This window comes from Rhea americana, unplaced genomic scaffold (genome assembly GCF_003343005.1).
Source record: "Rhea americana isolate MKP2758 unplaced genomic scaffold, rheAme1 scaffold_19, whole genome shotgun sequence".
NCBI lineage: Eukaryota > Metazoa > Chordata > Aves > Rheiformes > Rheidae > Rhea > Rhea americana.
In genome coordinates, this window is record NW_028186038.1 from 3,909,448 (window position 1) to 3,925,908 (window position 16,461).

The 16,461-nt window shown below is 39.8% G+C and overlaps 1 protein-coding gene across 1 annotated transcript in view; it reads left to right on the top strand.

The window, feature by feature from the left end:
* The window catches only part of NUP210 (nucleoporin 210), a 66,518-nt gene that overhangs the window by 1,341 nt on the left and 48,716 nt on the right, over positions 1–16,461 (top strand). The window contains exons 2-6 of the mRNA XM_085302557.1: positions 25–65; positions 7,876–8,012; positions 8,475–8,606; positions 14,126–14,222; positions 15,486–15,636. Coding sequence (XP_085158683.1) covers positions 25–65; positions 7,876–8,012; positions 8,475–8,606; positions 14,126–14,222; positions 15,486–15,636 — 558 coding nt within the window. The remainder of the gene's footprint in view (positions 1–24; positions 66–7,875; positions 8,013–8,474; positions 8,607–14,125; positions 14,223–15,485; positions 15,637–16,461) is intronic.

Consider the following 16,461-nt stretch of genomic DNA (forward strand, 5'->3'; position numbering starts at 1 on the left):
CTGGGCGCGCTCCCACGGAGCTAGAGACCGACCGGAGGGAAAAGGTCGGCGAGGGCTCGGCTCGGGTCAGTTGCTTAGGCAGCATCGTGGTTTCCTGCGAGGTACTCCAAACCCGCTTAGCAGAGGCTGTGCTGGGAAAGCCGCTGCGGGCTGGAGGTACCCAGAGGAAGGCAGCACGCCATCCCCTGCTGTCCTGCACTGCCCTGCACTGTCCCGTGGCGCGTGCGGCCGGGGACAGCAGCACGCGGCGCCACCGTGGAAATGCCCCCGTCGCTCGGCCAGTCCTGACAGGAAGGATGGGTGTTTGGTCTTGGGAGATGCTGCTCTGGAAAACAAAGCACTCAGATGAAACAGCCGCAGTAAACTTGGGCAGTATGCTGAGCACGTTGTCTCGGAGGGCGAAGTCGCCAAGTCTTAAAAGATGAAAGTTCTGCTGGGGCCTGGTCTTCTGGAGGCCTCGTTGAGCACGTGGGGCGTAGTCAAGCGCTTCCTGCGCAGAGCCCCTTCTCTCGGCCTGCCCGCGGAGTAGCCTGCTGAAGGGGCACCAGTTTTGGCTGAGTCCAGCACAGGGGGTGTTCAGGCAACTACCGTGGTCTGTGCAGACTGAGCAATCGTGCTGTAGTCTTACTGTTAAGCAGGTGTTCTCTACTGCTCATCTGTCTTTCGATACACCAAAATTGCAATCTGGATTGGTAATGAGCAGGTGGTATCCATTAAAAAAAAAAAAAGATATGTTTAGGGTGATACTTCCCTATGTGCCAGATCATATATTTAAACTGCTTGTAGCAGTTTTTTTGTTACTAAGTTTGTGGTTGACGGTTACTGAAATACAACTCCTTGGGTGAGGGTTCTTACTGTGCGTCTGTTTGCCCCTCAGGCCTCCGTGTAAGACTGTACTTAACGGGTGGTCCTATGCGTCTCGCTTCTGGCTTCGTTACAAGTCTTTAATCTGTGACAGCCTAAAGTCTGCAGATGTTTGTTCATAAAAGCAGTAACAGAGTTGTGCTGAAGAACTGACCCAAAGCAAGTTGCTAGGTGCAGCTGCATGCACTTAGGTGATTTAATTGTTGTAAGGGTTATTTTAGTGAATATTTTGCAAGTATAATCTGTAAAGTCCTTAAAAGGACGTGGCACAATTAGTAAAATACATTCTAGTAAGGCAAAAAGTGGATTTATCAAAACGCTAGTAAAATTTGAGGGGTGTAGCTTCTCCTTCCTGTTTTGCCAGCAATCTGCTGGGTAATGTTGTGCCAGCTACAACGATTCCCACGTGTGCCACTGTAGTTGTCAGGAAAAGTATGTAGACCTTTGTAAATCTCTTTAGATCTTTTCATCTCTTGATCTCAAGATTATACTCTAGGAAATGCCAGATTTAGGGCCCAAATTTGATCTGTTCTGTCTGTATGTTTGTAATGAGGGTGATTYTGGAGGCACTTCAGAGCATGTTACACTGGTATCAGGTGCCAGTGGTCATATTTCTTGTATAAATATGCTTCAACTTGTTTTGGCATTTTCTCCGTATATTTGCCATTTGGAGATTCCTTTTGTTGAGAGTTAAGGAAACCATGCTGACCTCGTTTAAGGTGTGCCATCATCTTCTGCTCTGAGGCTGTAAATGCGCACTCACTTCCCCTTTGCACGGACCGGCAGGATGTGGGTGGTAAAATTCTGCGCATGCTTACAAAACTGTTAGAAGGAAGTAGTAGCTGGTGAAGGGGGCGCTGAGCAAAAGCAGTAAGGATTTTAGTGGTGCTCTGAGCACCTTTGCTAAGGTGCATCTGCTGCTGTCTTCCCCTCTGCTCTACATCCTAGCCCCTGCAGGCCTCTGACTGTGAGAGATCAGGAAGAGGTTTACTTCGGGGGGCAGATAGCTCCACATCTATTTACTGACAAGTTTCCTGTACTTTCCTGTGAAAGTTGTTGTAATTATTGGAAAGAACCAATTAAACTAATGAACTTAGCAAGTACCAAATGTAATGTTATTAAAAGTAATAAATATTCTTACTCTGTAAAATGATGGGTGGATTTCTATGCATGATAGCAGGAATTTAGAATGGAAATAAGATTCAGGCCCTTTGGAGCCTCTAAAGAGGGAGCTAATGTTGTGTATATGGATGATTTCTTAGATTAGAAATAGAGTATGAAAACTATTCTTATATTTCAACAGCAATTTTTTTGTTGTTGTTAAAAGTTTTATTCTCAAAGATTAATTTCCAAAGCATAAAAATATTCCTGCTTGTAAACATTAYGCACGGTGCTATCTTCTGGGGTAGAACAGACTGTGCAGATATAGCCAGCATTTAAATTACTTCTGTATTTATCTTTTAATTACCTTAATCCAGCAATTACACCTGGAAGAATGAGAGCATTCAGTAGCAGAATTCTCTTCTTGAAGGTGATAATGGCCTAATGTTTGTTGCAAATGTAACAAAGGAGAGTTTGTCTTCCTAGATATATGTTTTCATCTGAGAGTGTCACTACAATACATAACCCTAATTCTCGTTATTAGAAGAACGGGTGGCTGACTATTGGAAGATATCGAGTTAGTTCAGTATTATTGAGTCATATAATTTGTGGAGGAATGAAAACCTAGATGCATTGCTTCTGTTTGAGTAGTTACACAGCAAAGTTCAATTCCCAGCTCCTTATCTTGTGATATTTCTGATAATGTTTTGTAATAAGTTCATTTAGACAGATATGATGGCTTACAGAATAAAAAATAGTGAATACAGAATTACCGATAAAGGTGATCAAATTGCTGATCAAATTTTGCTTTAAGGCTGACAATCCCATATGAAATTCTTTCTATGCATTATTATATATATRCAAAATATTTTTTTCACGTAGCTACCTGTGTTACCACAATCCATCCTCATTTCTCACTGAAGAATGTCTTGCATGAGATCCTGACTGCCATGATTTTCCATATTCTATTAAGAGACCCCTGTAATCCTTATACCTTTCTTTGGTTCTCACCTGCTCTGCGTTTCCCCCTTACAAGGGCTGTATAGCAGGCAACAGAACAGCCCCTTTCCCCTGGTGCCACAGACCGCTGCCCGCTGCGGGGACTTGGTGCACCGCAGCGTATGCTTCTGCAGCCGGGCTGTAAGCGGGCTCTCCGGAGTCGCAGAAGCAGCCCGGCAAGGGGCTGAGCTGTGCGGCTGGGGAAGCAGGAAGGGCTGGGCTGCAGCAGCTGGGCTCTTCTGCAGGCCCCAGCACACCAGCGCAGGTGGCTGAGCCTGTAGTGCAGGTGTTCTGCCAGCTGAAGAGGTGGAAGAAATCATCATGCCTTTTCTCTTGACAGATCCATTAAGCTGCCGTGCAGGTTTACCATTGAAGAAATTCTGAATCTGAGCGTTTCCTGCCAGGAGAGTAGGACAGAAAGAGTAGGGACYCTTGTCAACTGTGGCAACTTTCATCACTGAACACCGTAAAATGTTCCAAGATATTTACTTTCTCCATGCGGATCTTATCTTAGCTATCTAGCCTTTAAGTTTATGTACGTATGAGAAGGTTTAGCGGAATAGATATTTTTGTACTAATGCTGAATGTCACACTTGTATTTGGAATGCCACCATTTTGGGGGGATTGTTTTTTTCTTGTTGTTTGTTTTGGGTTTTTTTGCTGTTCGGAAATTAGGGTAAGCTAATTTTGGAACAACTTGTTTAGACCAGCATTTCATTCTGTTAGTTGTATCTATCGGTTGTTATTTCAGAATGCTGAGGTGACTAGCAGACTGATTATGGCCTTTTCCTTAACACAGCTAGAGAAGGTGCGTAGCAAGCAGTTATGGTAAAAATACTTTTGGCCAACTGTTGATTTAACAAAATAAATTGATTTCAGTTGGGCATCTGGATAGCACTTTGAAAACAGTCATCACTGGCTTAAAACTGCTTCCTTTGAAGTTAATGGGCACATCAGCTGAGCACTGTTAGAAAAATCCCATGAGCAAAAGCTTCATCCTTTTTCATTCTGTAGTGTGTGATGTGTCCATTTGCCCTTAAAGCAGAACTGGGCTTTTTGCTTTTTATTTATTTATTTATTTCCAGTACGATAAGAGAGATCCTAGAAGAGGACTGAGTGAACAGTAGAGAGAATTATCCACTGCGTAGTTAAAAATTCTTAAGTTTTGGGGGAACTCAGCCAGGCTCCCTCTGTGTTTTCTTTGGAATAGATTTAGTTCCCATATTCTTGGTTCTCAGGGAATCCATTTTTTAATCATACAGTTGCAATTGCCTGCATGCTGTTTTGTCTCTTGTGCGTTCATTTTGGTATGTAAACAATGAGTAAGGTGTGAATTAGGTACCTGATGTATTGGCCAACCCAGTCTTACCAAGCTTTCCACAACATTTATTTTCCAGTTTCCCTCTGGCTAAGTATCTGCCCACATATGTGATAAACTCTGAAATATTAGCTCAACTGACAGTTACAGCACATCTTCAGAAAGGCAGGTTTCTGCTAATATAGTTGATTGCATTTCGTCCAAGGAGTTGACAAAATAATGTAATATGCTGAAGCAATAAAAATCAACAGAATAATGCTAGACTTATAGAGAAAACTTTGTCTGATCTTTAAACCAGCCGCTAAACAATTTAACTATAATCCTTGAACTATTCCAGTGTGACATGATAGAAAAGTCAGAAAGAAGTGTGGGAATAGGACTGGGTAGATCTGTAGACATAATCTTGGCACATAGTTCTGTGTGTATGGCAAAAAAATCATGAATGAAATGGAATTTGGCAAGAGGGCTGACTGACTTCAGTGCAAGTTTTGTAAATGCATTGCAAGTAGAATTTCATTCTGAGAGAAATAAGTACCGGGACATATGTTAGTTTTCTTTTCCACTTCCTTGCTCTTCTCTCTAGTGCTTCCTCCTCTGCCTTTCTTCTGGACATTGGTGTGGGATTTGGAGTGAGTGCCAGAAATGCTTCCCGCTGCTTGCTTCTCAGCATCTAATTCTGACCCCTGACAGGACTAGCTCTCAGTAGCACACCCCAGTGTGCTGSCCAAAACCTGCAGGATGTGGAAGATGATACAAGATTTGGGGTCACTTTAAAGCAAAAGTTTCTTGTCCATCTAGGACACAGCAGTGACCCCAGTAGAGTAATGCTACTGTAATATAAAAACCACTTTGATTAGTGCCTTGTCCTTTCCATACTTGACCCTGAATAGGATGCATCTGTAAGTGGAATGATTGTGCTTTTTTTGGTGTTGCTGAGTGATGTCCAGGGATTGTCTAATATTCCATTGGTCATGTATTTTTCRTTTTGTTTTTTAAATAAAGTTATAYGTACTCTGTTATAATGTAAATTGCAGTGCTAAACCAAATCCCCAAAGGGGCTTGCTTCACCTGCCCAGTTCAGGAAATTGCCTAAAAAAGCAAAATTTGTATTTGTTATATAATTAAAAGTGTATTTGTATGAGAGTCGTAATAAATTCATCTAATATTTTTCTTCTGATTTTTAACTGCTGTTAGAGGACAAATCATACCTAAACTCAAGTTCGCTATTCCAGTAACAGCTAAGAACTCATCAACGTTCAGCTTCAAAAGCATAGAAACTCGTATATAATCTTAGAGTGCATACCAGTTTACAGCTGTAATTAAATGCAAACCTTTAGTTTATCTTTTTTCTGCCTGCCTTTTACAAAGTAAGACTTACTTTTACGGTGTAGTTGTTAGTGCAAACTATAGTATTTATGTGCTACWATACATAACCATATAGTAGGAGAACAAATAAAATACACAGTGAAACTCCTTTTGTGTTTGGAAATGCAATGAATCTCAGGCTGTAAAAAGCAAAATCTTAATTAATCCAAAAAATCTTGCGGCAAAGAGTGTTAAGCAATGTAAAGAACTGTGTAATATGTATGTAACAAAACAAAGTAGATGTAAGTTCCTTAAATGTTTGTTTAAATATATCTCCATGCATATTAAGTCAAGTCTGCAAGCTCAGCTTAGAAAGAAACTGTTTGGTTGTGAATACTAACATTGTTTAGAGAAACTTGCTGAAAATTGGAGAACTATTTCATCGTTGCCTAAGAAGTTACAGAATGAAGGGTAAATAACTAATTGTTGTTGTTAGATTAAACACTGTATAGCAAAGTTGAAGCTACTCATTAAAATAGGTGATGAAACATTCTTATAAAAACAGTGCAAACCCTTACATAATAGTGTGTTCACGTACAAAGTATACATTGCTAAAGCATAACAAACTTAATCTTCAGGTTTAAACTTTTAACTGGGGTTTAAATTGTCCATTGCCAACCACTTTTAGTGATCTGTTGAAATACTTCAAAATTTCTGTTTTAATAATTGCTACAATTGCTCCAAAATCCTTTAAATCTGGTCTTTGTCTAAGGAAAATATTGGAAGCACATCAATATTAAGTATTTACATTTCATTAAATTAACGACTTTTGCCCACGACAGCAATATTATGCTGATAAACAGTGTCTAATGAGTGTGTATATCTCCACAGATATGTCCAAATAAAAATGTTTTCGCTGGGTTCTTGTGCCCTGAGATGCAAGCTTTTGGGGACCCCATTGGTCGAACAGGGTGTTATGGTCAAGTGCAGACTTCTAGGTGGGGAACCAGAGTGCTGACACAACTGGATTTTTCTGTCATACARAGTTTTTCTCTGTGAGAAGTGTAGTGTTCCCTGTTGTACTGCTCTGAACTGAATGCTCTCAGGCTCCTGTGACTGGATTTGTATTCGAAATTGTGCCTTTTATTGCTTAAGTTTGCAAAAGAGACTTGCAATTTTCTTCTAGTTACTGCAGCTAGATTGGTCCATGTCCAGCTTGATTGTAACTGTTAATGCTAAGAAAGTTGAATATATATATATATATATATGTATATATATATATATATATTTGAAATTAGTATGTTTTTGGTCAACAAAGGGCTGAGGGGTTTTGAGTTTTTTTTGTTTTCCACTGGTTTGGATTGGTTGGTTCTGCTGGTAATAGAAGTAGGTGAACCCTAAATTTGGGGAGCAGGGCACGTATGGTATTGCTCTYGTTGGAAACTCTCCCCCTCCAGCCCCTTGCAGATAAGATTTTTCCCATCAGTCACGGATGTTCTTGAAAAGCCTCTGGAAGAAAGGTCTGAATCAGTCTGGCTTCACTGTCTTTACCGGCAGGGTCTAGCACACAGGCTAATTGTATTTATTGGATTAGGCAATGGTTTGTCAGAGCAGCTGTCATCATCTGGGAGGATCAGTTCCTAACGGTCCGTCCCTGCCCTCGGCAGCTGCTTTCCCTGCTTTAATGCTGCCCGAGGGCCTCGCGCCAGGCCTGGCGCAGGCAGGGCGCTCCGGGGAGCCGGAGCCGCGGCAGCTCCCCGCGCCGCGCCGCGCCGGTCGGCAGCGCTCCCGCTCGCTCGGAGCTGGGCTGCCCCCGACGCGCCTGGTGGGGAGCGCGGCCTGCCCCGACGCTTTGAGCCCTTCGGACGCCGGGCCTCGGCCGGATGCTGTCAGTATTTCAAGTTTAGTTTCAAGGCGTTTGTTTACTAATAGCTTTTAAAGTTGATTTCCCTCACACATACATACCTTGAAATTTTGGGGGCACAAGAAGTGAGACTTTGGGCTCCGCATCCACAGTCAGCTTCCTGCAAAGCTCCTGCCTGTCTTGAGAGAAGCAGCAGAGGTCAGAGTGGGAAAGTGATAGAWGCATCAATTTTGGGTCAAACTTCCACGTAGGCTTTAATTTCACCAAAGTTGACTATACRAGCTTGCATATTTTAGTGTTACATGCTTTAAGTGAACAGAATAAATCCATTTTACATAAAGCATGTTGGTGGCTTTTAAACCAGTCCTTTAGAGTTTCTCTCTAGTGCTAGCTTAAGTCCTGCTAACACAACCAAATCTTGCAGGTCCTCCACCAGGCCGGAGGTCGCCAGCATAGAGCTGGCAGACCAGGGCGAGCGCCAGTGTTCGCAGAAAGCTCTTGTCCAGGCACGGTCCTCGCAGCCCACGCGTCAGACAAGCATCATCTTTGCTGAAGATATAAGTAAGTTCCAACTTTCCTGCCTTTTTTCTATAGGCAAAATGCACATCAGTGCTTGTTTGTGAACATCGTGGCATTGTCCAGAAATGAAATACAGATTTAGGAATGCACAAAACAAGAAATAACCATACATATGTATAACCATTTTAGATTTCCATAGGCCTGTTCTTAAAGTTCAGTCTTTTAAAGCCCTCAAATCAATATTAATGAAACATCCAGGAAAGCAGGTAATTCTTAAATCTGAATTTCTTAAATTTGAGGATTGCTAAAAATCACTTTCAATATATATATATATTTTTTTATGTAATGCAAATACAGATATTTGGCATTTAGGAAACTGAAGGCTGCATTTCTATGTCTGTCATATAATCTATGCTGTTATTTTGTCACGTTAGCGTGGTTGTTTTCATGGTGAGCATGTTCAGTGTTACTGATTTCGTATTGTCTTTTTGACTTGTCTTCAAGTGACTGGGCAAGTGCTTCGATGTGATGCTATAGTTGATATAATTCATGGCATCCAAATTGTGTCTACAACAAGAGAACTCTATCTTGAAGATTCACCACTGGAGCTAAAAATTCAGGCTTTGGATTCTGAAGGTAAGAGATCTCCTAGTAAGATATAAAATGTATTTTGAAGTTATTCATTATCTAAGGTACGTAGTGTGTTTATGTGAGACAAAATTGAATGTTAAAGGCTAAGCTGAATAATTTATATGGGAGTTCACTGGATAATCTCTTCAGTAGTCTATTGTAATATTTTTGTTAATAAAAAAAAAATAAGGTATAAAACCTAGATACCTAAGTATCTAAATAGGAAAATAAAAAACTACTTGATTTCTTTTTCTTTGTTTTCCCAGTAAACTTAACTGTAATGTCAGGAGATTTTTTAAATATCAAAATTTAAAATAAAGATGTCAACTCTTACTCCTGACTTGGAGGTAGAATTTCTAAGAATGTAATGGAAAAAGTCCTAATGTTTGTCCTATTGAAATAGCACATCAGGATTTAACTAGACTAAGCAAGGCTGCACAAAAATATGAAGTAGTTTGTTTTCTATGAACTGAAATAGTCTAAAAAATTTTGCAAACAGACATTTTATTTGAGTCAAAGCAAGGATACAACAGGATGTTTGACGAGATAGTGTTGAGGACCATCTACCAATTGCTTGGGTTCATATCCCTTAATCATTATGGGAAGCTTCACTATAGAAAGGTGTGATTAAGGTTAATGGGAATTAGTGCATTTGGATGTAATCCATAGCTATTTAATAGGAGCAGAAAACTTCTGCTTAACATACTATCTGTAGCATCAGAAAAAAGAACCTTGGTGCTAGTAAGAATTTCATGCTTTGGTTTCAACAGCTGTTTTTATGCATGTGTGAAMGCTCACACAAACCGAATGATTTTGAGGACAATTTATAAGCAAATGATATGCAAAAGCATGAATTGCTTGTGTTTTGGATAGCTAATGAGACCCTCTCCACATTTGTTTATTTCTTAATCATGTATGTCAGCTTAAGTACAGCAAAATGTTGAGAAGTAATTCCATTTTCCTGTGCTGTGTGTAATACCAGATTCTTGGCTTGGTGCTTCTGCAAGCACTCCAGCATGCTCAGTGGACAGATTTGCCTTGAAAGCCATCCAAGTCAAAGTTTGCACAGGAGTAGTGGTTTAAAACCCACAAAGAATGTTTAATCTGAATGACTGAAACAAGATGTTCATTAGAAGCCTTCGAACTAAACTTCTGAGTCTCACTTAATGGGATCAGAATACACTCAAAAGCTTTGAAAATRAGTTTCTTTTAACCTAAGTAACCTGGGGGGCACTACTTTGGAGCACTTTGGACATACTGGAATCTCAGTAATCCTTATCTGCACACTTTTTTTTATAAGCATGCAGGAAGAGTGGGTAGTTTATTGGAGGAAATAAATGTTTAGATAAAATCAGAGAATTGGAGATATATATATATATATATATTTTTGCTATGCAGGAAGTACAAAAATCAACATAAAATAAGGATAAGTTGTTAAATAAAAATTGGCAGAAATCTATTTAGGTTTGCTGAAAACACATATCACAGAAACATAGCAAGCTTTATGCTGAAGTCTGTGTGTATGTGCACACATACACAACTATATATTTTGTATCATCTGGTATGTGTACAATGTTGCGGTCATACAAATATTTTCCTAGTATGTAAAGGAGTTAGTTGTGTGGATATAAGAGTATGATATGTTTTGGGTTGGTGCAGCAGGTATGGATCAGTTCCTTCATTAGTACTGATGCTTCTACTCCTGTGTGTATTGCTGTATCTTCAGGARCAGTTTCTTGCCTTGCTCTTGTGTATGTGTTGTCATATCTTTTTTCATAAGCTGTATATACTAATCATCTGCATTAATTCAGACTSCTTTTGCTAGTAATCCACTCCAAATACAAACTCAATTCTCAATTACAACTTTTCAGAGACTGCATTGSGGAGTGAAATCTGATCTGAATAATTTAAGAGGGGAAGATGATCTTGAGTATCTTTGGCAATTTAAGTATATTTTATCTCTGTTAGCACTCATCTCAAAATAGCTTCTGGTTATACAAATATTTTCTACTTGTAAAAAGAAATACAAGTAGTTACAAAGTGTAGAAAAAGTCATTTTGTAATTGTTTCCTTTAGAATGTTGACCTTTTTTCAATTTACTATGACTTACATAGAGTTAAATAAGAGGAAAAGACTTGAGAATTTTTCTTTATTTGTGGATAATATTGAGAAATCGTCAGAATAAAGCTGACCTCATTTACTCAGTTTCTTCAGGGTACTGTATCTACTCCACCTCTAGGAAAAAATTACAAAAATTAGAGTAGTTTAATTCATGTGATTAAATCATTTGAGTTATGGGAATCACAACAACCTTCCAGTCAACCTTTTAGGTGTTTTGAAAGGGTAAAAATCCCTTACTTTGAGAACAGTTTGCCATGCCAGAGGAACTCCTGTATGACAGAACTTCAGCTTCTTAAAATAGAGATCTAAGAAAATGGTGTGTGACCTGAGACTTACAGAAGGGCTGGAAGAGTTGCAGCTTTGTATGACCTGCTTATTTTTAGCAGCCTAATACTTCAGAAAGATTTTTTTGAATGTTTCTTACTTTGCTAACTTCCTGTGAACTATGTTTCAACTGCATGCCATAGTAAATTTTTTAAAATGTTTATGATCTATATGGTGAACTCSTCATAAGAATTCAGATCAAAAGTGTTTTGTAGAGTAGAAATGAAAAATATTTTTTGTTGCTTTTAGTTGATTTTTTGATACTACTATAATTTGAAAAATAATTTTCTACATCAGTTTGTCTTTAAGTATTTCAAACCGTCTTTCCAACAGCTAGTGTGCTAAAATTACTGTATTTTTTTTCTTTGTATGCTGGGAATAAAGGAATTTATCATAGTACACTGGGATACAGAGAACTGAAATGGAATTTAAAATGGAGAAGTAATGTCTACAAAACTAATGCTTTGCAAACACTCTTTGTAAAATAGCCCAAAGTAGTCTGGCACAATCTTTATGTAAGTATTAATGGGGGTTATTTTGGGGGAGGATCTAAAGAGCATTCAGTCTTCAGCAGAGAGAGGATGAGATAATTACAGCTCTTTGCTCTTCATCTTATTTGCAGAGCCAAATCCCACCACCAGTAGAAGTCAGTGGAGTTCTTGCTCCTGATGGAGCTAGGTAATGGGAAGCTGGGAGGCCCCATGTTTTGTCCCTGTTATTCCAACACAGGGTTTAGAGTCTTGGGAATACAACTTGAACCAAGTTGTGTTATCCTTACATCACCTGAAACTCCTATCTGTCTTCCACATCCAATCCAAGTCTATTGAGACTTCTGGTAATTTAAAGGGCTGTGAAAGGGTTTGTCCCTTTTTTATATCACCCCAACTGTTTCTTAACTGCGTCTAAGATGTCTCATCTAGCTGTTTGGGTTTTTTTAAGCAAACAAGCAAACARAAACCCATATGGAGTCCCCAGTTACAGTGATCTGCCCAAATCTGAATAATTCTGGGAGAAAGTTCATCGATTACCCACCAAAAATCAAGAGTGTCCCCACTTCCACAGYCTCAGTAATCATCTTTGACTTCAGSCTTGGGAGATATCTGCGAGGCAGGCCATTGCTACCAGTCTTGAATCTGAGTTCATTATCTCTGACCTGATGATACAGGAGCACTTTTGTCATCATTGGCTTTTCGAAGCCCACARATCGTTTTTTTACCAGGCAGTACTGCATCAGGTGACTCTTCCTGGGCAGCCAAAGAGCATGAAAGAAGAGACGGGGAAGTGATGGGGTGCCTGTTTACGCAATGGGAGCTTGCATGCGTTTGGCTATGAGCGTGCCCGGTTTATTGGCCTCCTGCCTGGTAGATCCCAGCCGGGGGGTGKTGCCCCTTCTCCTCGTTTGCTGCGGAGCTGCTCTGGCCTGTCCAGCGCAAGCTGCTTGGCTGCTGAAGCCTGGCAAGGAGCTCCTGGGGGAGCAGCTCTGGGCCAGATTGTGGGCTGCATGGGGAGCCCCAGGGGCAGCGCGGTGGCCAGCCCTGTGGCCGCTGCGCAGCTCCCCTGACAGCGGGGTGATTTTGCAGGGAGGCGGGAGGGAAGAAGTTAGTTGATGAGAGGGGCCGTATCATCCCTCGGGCTCTCCAGTGCTGTCACGGGTAGGGCTAACCCCCAGGGCTCCTGTTGCTGTCCATGCCACAGAGATGGTCTAGCGGACAGCAGTGACAGCCCGTGGTCGCCTGGCTGCTCCCCTGTACCGAGGGGCCCTGCCAGGGTCCCAGGGCATCCAGGGCAGAAGGCAGTCCAGAGGCTGGAAGGATGGCTTTGTGCTTGCTGTAGCGCTGGCTGTGTCCAAGCATAGCTCCTCCCGCGTGCCGCAGTGTGCTTTGGCCCTGTGATTTTCAATTTGAGCGAAAGAATATAATCTAGCTTTGCAAAAATAAACCATACACTATTAAATAAAGGTAAACCTGATTGCATGTTAAATAACTCATTCTCAATCAATTTTAATTGTATTGCCTTGTGCGCTTAGTTTTGTTTTTAAAATCCTGTTCATTTGGGATTTAGAGGTACTTGCAATGACTTGTATAGAAATAGGAGAGAACACAGGCTCTGAGCTGTGACTTGTGGAGTTTTCTCTTCTGTCTTTTTGTATGCCCTATCTTTTTTACGTCTTATCCTATCCTGTATTTTTGTGGCTTAAAGATGTCAAACCTTTAAGCATAAGAATTTGAGAATGAATTTGCCTTGTTTCATGCTTATATTAATATAGAAATGAATGKCAAAGGGGAAGAACAATTGAAAATATATTTAAAAATATAGTAAATATTGAGATTTATCAATTTTGTATTTGTCTCAGTGGACACTAACTCAGAGCAAGATCCATTTTGAAGATTATAAGATCTTTCAGATTAGCAGCTCATTATGCTTTAGTATAATTATGACAAATCTTTACTCTCTGTCTGTTTATTCCTTTTGCTTCTTTTTAGTGTGTATTATATCACATGTTCAAAGGTTCAGAAGTTGAAAAAAGTGTTGAATTTAAGTTCTTTGAGTGAAGACTGTTGTCTGTATTGTGGGTAGATCGATGCTGTGTTCAAAGACACAGCAATATAGGTGGAAGTGTGGTTCCTTAGTGCTCTGAACTCAAGTTTCCCGAGTAGCATCTCAGATCCCCATGTTTCAAAACCGACCTGAAGGTTGTTCAGTGGATTTTTTGGTGTCCAGATTGTTTTGGTATCCAAAAAATGCTTGGGTTTTTGTGGTCAAAAGGGAAGGGAGCTGACTGGTGCCAAGGAAATCCTGGAAGGATGAAGAGTGGAGGATGGATGGTGACACCTGCACTTATCTAGTGGGTTTTATGAAAAACATCAAGCAGCATATGGCATTCCAAGGTATGACTTTTCCCTAGGAAATTTCACTATCTTGCCGTTAAGGGAGCAGTGCTGTGTCAGTATGAAATCATAGTCTAACTTGCTAGATGTTCCTATTGACTTACTTTTCTATTAATAGTTTGCATTTCAGGAGGACACTGTTGTTGCTTTTTGTTTTGGGTTCTTTGATCTAACTGTGTGTCTGTTTTGTAGGAAACACTTTCAGCACGTTGGCAGGGTTAGTCTTTGACTGGACAATAGTAAAAGACACAGAGGCTGATGGCTTCTCGGATTCCCACAATGCGTTACGGTAGGTTCATTGCATTGACATTTTTTCTTTTTTTTTTTTTTTTTGAAAAACATACGTAAATATTTCTTGGCATCTGGGCCAGCTTGCTGAACTGATGTAAAATAGTGTTTATGGATCTATTGTTTCAGAGGTTGTTTGTGAGGAGGGGTTTCGTTGTTTTTTAACATTCAGCAACCTGGACACTCTCACCCCTAGTTAATTTATCAGTTGATGTTAATGAGCGGCCCAGGTAGCTCTTATCCAACATCTATAAATACATAGATGCAGTTACTGATCTCTCTGAAACATCTTGGGCAGGGGAAAGATCGGTCAGTAAGACTGTTATCTAGGGATTCCAGGTGAGGGATTCTTTAGAGAAAAGAAGTTGTCTTCCACTGCAGAAAGCATCTTGCTGGGCTCAGATAGTACTTGGTTTCAGTGAACACAGTTCTAGCATTGAAATAGCCTTAAAACTAGCTAAGCTTTAAATCAGAATGAGTCGAATGACTGCTTACAAGCTAGATGCAGCTCATAAGACTGGATGAAATGCAAACTAGTAATTCAATGCAAGTTACTCAGTATACTGTCTTTCAGACAGAGCAATGAATGAAAAGCAATTGTGTTTGGTTTATCACCAATACTGATTCAAGAAATAAGATGACTGGAATTTAAAAGTACTGTATTTTGTGGAAACTTCTGTGTAAAGATCTTACAGTGCTTTACAATTCCTTGACCTTTTTACCACAAATTCCTTTCCTCTTAATTGTCATGTCTCATCAAATTTTCTAACAGTTGTTCAAAATATTCTGCATGTAGGTTTGTGGAGTTTTTTGTTYGTTTTCCCAAAGACATTTATTAAATGTATTCTAGATACTTCATCTAGGTCAAAGTTGTGTTCTGGTTTGTTAAGCTGCTGCTCTTGTAAAAATAAGTTGTGAGTCTTATGCGTCTGTCATTGCTCAATAATTTAGAGACCTTTTCAGTCTACACCCAGTGNAAAAAAAAAAAAAAAAAAAAAAAAAAAAAAAAAAAAAAAAGAAGAATCATTATAGACAAAATGTGCAGCCTTCTGATATTTCTTTAAGGCCAACAAACAGGCTTCAAACAAACTTTTATCAGTCACACAAATTAGCTGCAGATATTCAAGAATGAGCGAAATCCAGATATCTGGTCCCAGGCAGACATCTTGCATTTGCTTAAAACATCTGAGCTGGAAATAGATAGTGTTATAGCTTCTACATGGTTTGACAAAGATTGTTTAAAATTTTTCTGTTTGCTTTTCAGTATACTCAAGTTCTTAGAATCTACATATATACCACCTTCCTATATATCAGAGATGGAAAAAGTTGCCAAGCAAGGAGATACCATTTTGGTGTCTGGAATGAAAACAGGGAGTTCTAAGTTAAAAGCAAGAATACAGGAAAGCGTCTATAAAGTAAGAAACTTGCATTTTTTTTTTTCAGTCTCATGATCTAGGTTACAGTTTTTTTTTTCTAGTCTCATGATCAAGTTTGCCCTTCTACGTTGTTCGCATGACATCTGTTCTTTGTGGCKGTTGTGGTGCTGGATCTCTGCCCTGTGGGTTCAAACTGGTAGCCAGCATCGCAGAAGGAAACAGTGCTGCTTTCTTGGTTGCCTGGAGAAGGGTTTGAGACTGGTGTGGTTACCCTGCTGTAGTTCTCTTACCCAGGGTGGTGCAGGTCCTAGGGAGAGTCTCTAAACCTGACAAAGGCACTGTAGCAGGGGAATACACTTCAAATAATTCTGTTTTTCCTGTAAATTAGTTATTCATATTGCTTACCAATATTGCTGTGCAGTGTAGGCCTCTTTAAAATAAATAAAATGATTGTTATCTTTTATTTCCTGTTGTGCTTAAAACAAGACTATCTCTAGCTTCATACGAATACTTGGTTAGTAACTGATTCTACCTCATTAGATCCTACCCTCTCTGGGCTTTGGGATCAGAATGTCAATATTCCAGGAGTGTTTAACTGCAGTATTGGCATTCTTCCCAGGTGTTATATAGATCCATGCTATTTCTTTCTTTGTTTCTAGAGTTAAATGAAAAACAGTTACCACAAATTACAAAGTTGTATTTTCATAATAGAATTTAGGAACACCTGAGTGTTTTTCTTCATGGATTATTGCTTTCAGGAGCACTTTGCATTGTGTTAATATCAACTTAGTACTATACCATGTTAAAAAAAAAAAAAATCCATGAATACGATGTTGGGGGAGGGGGGGAAATTAATCTCATACC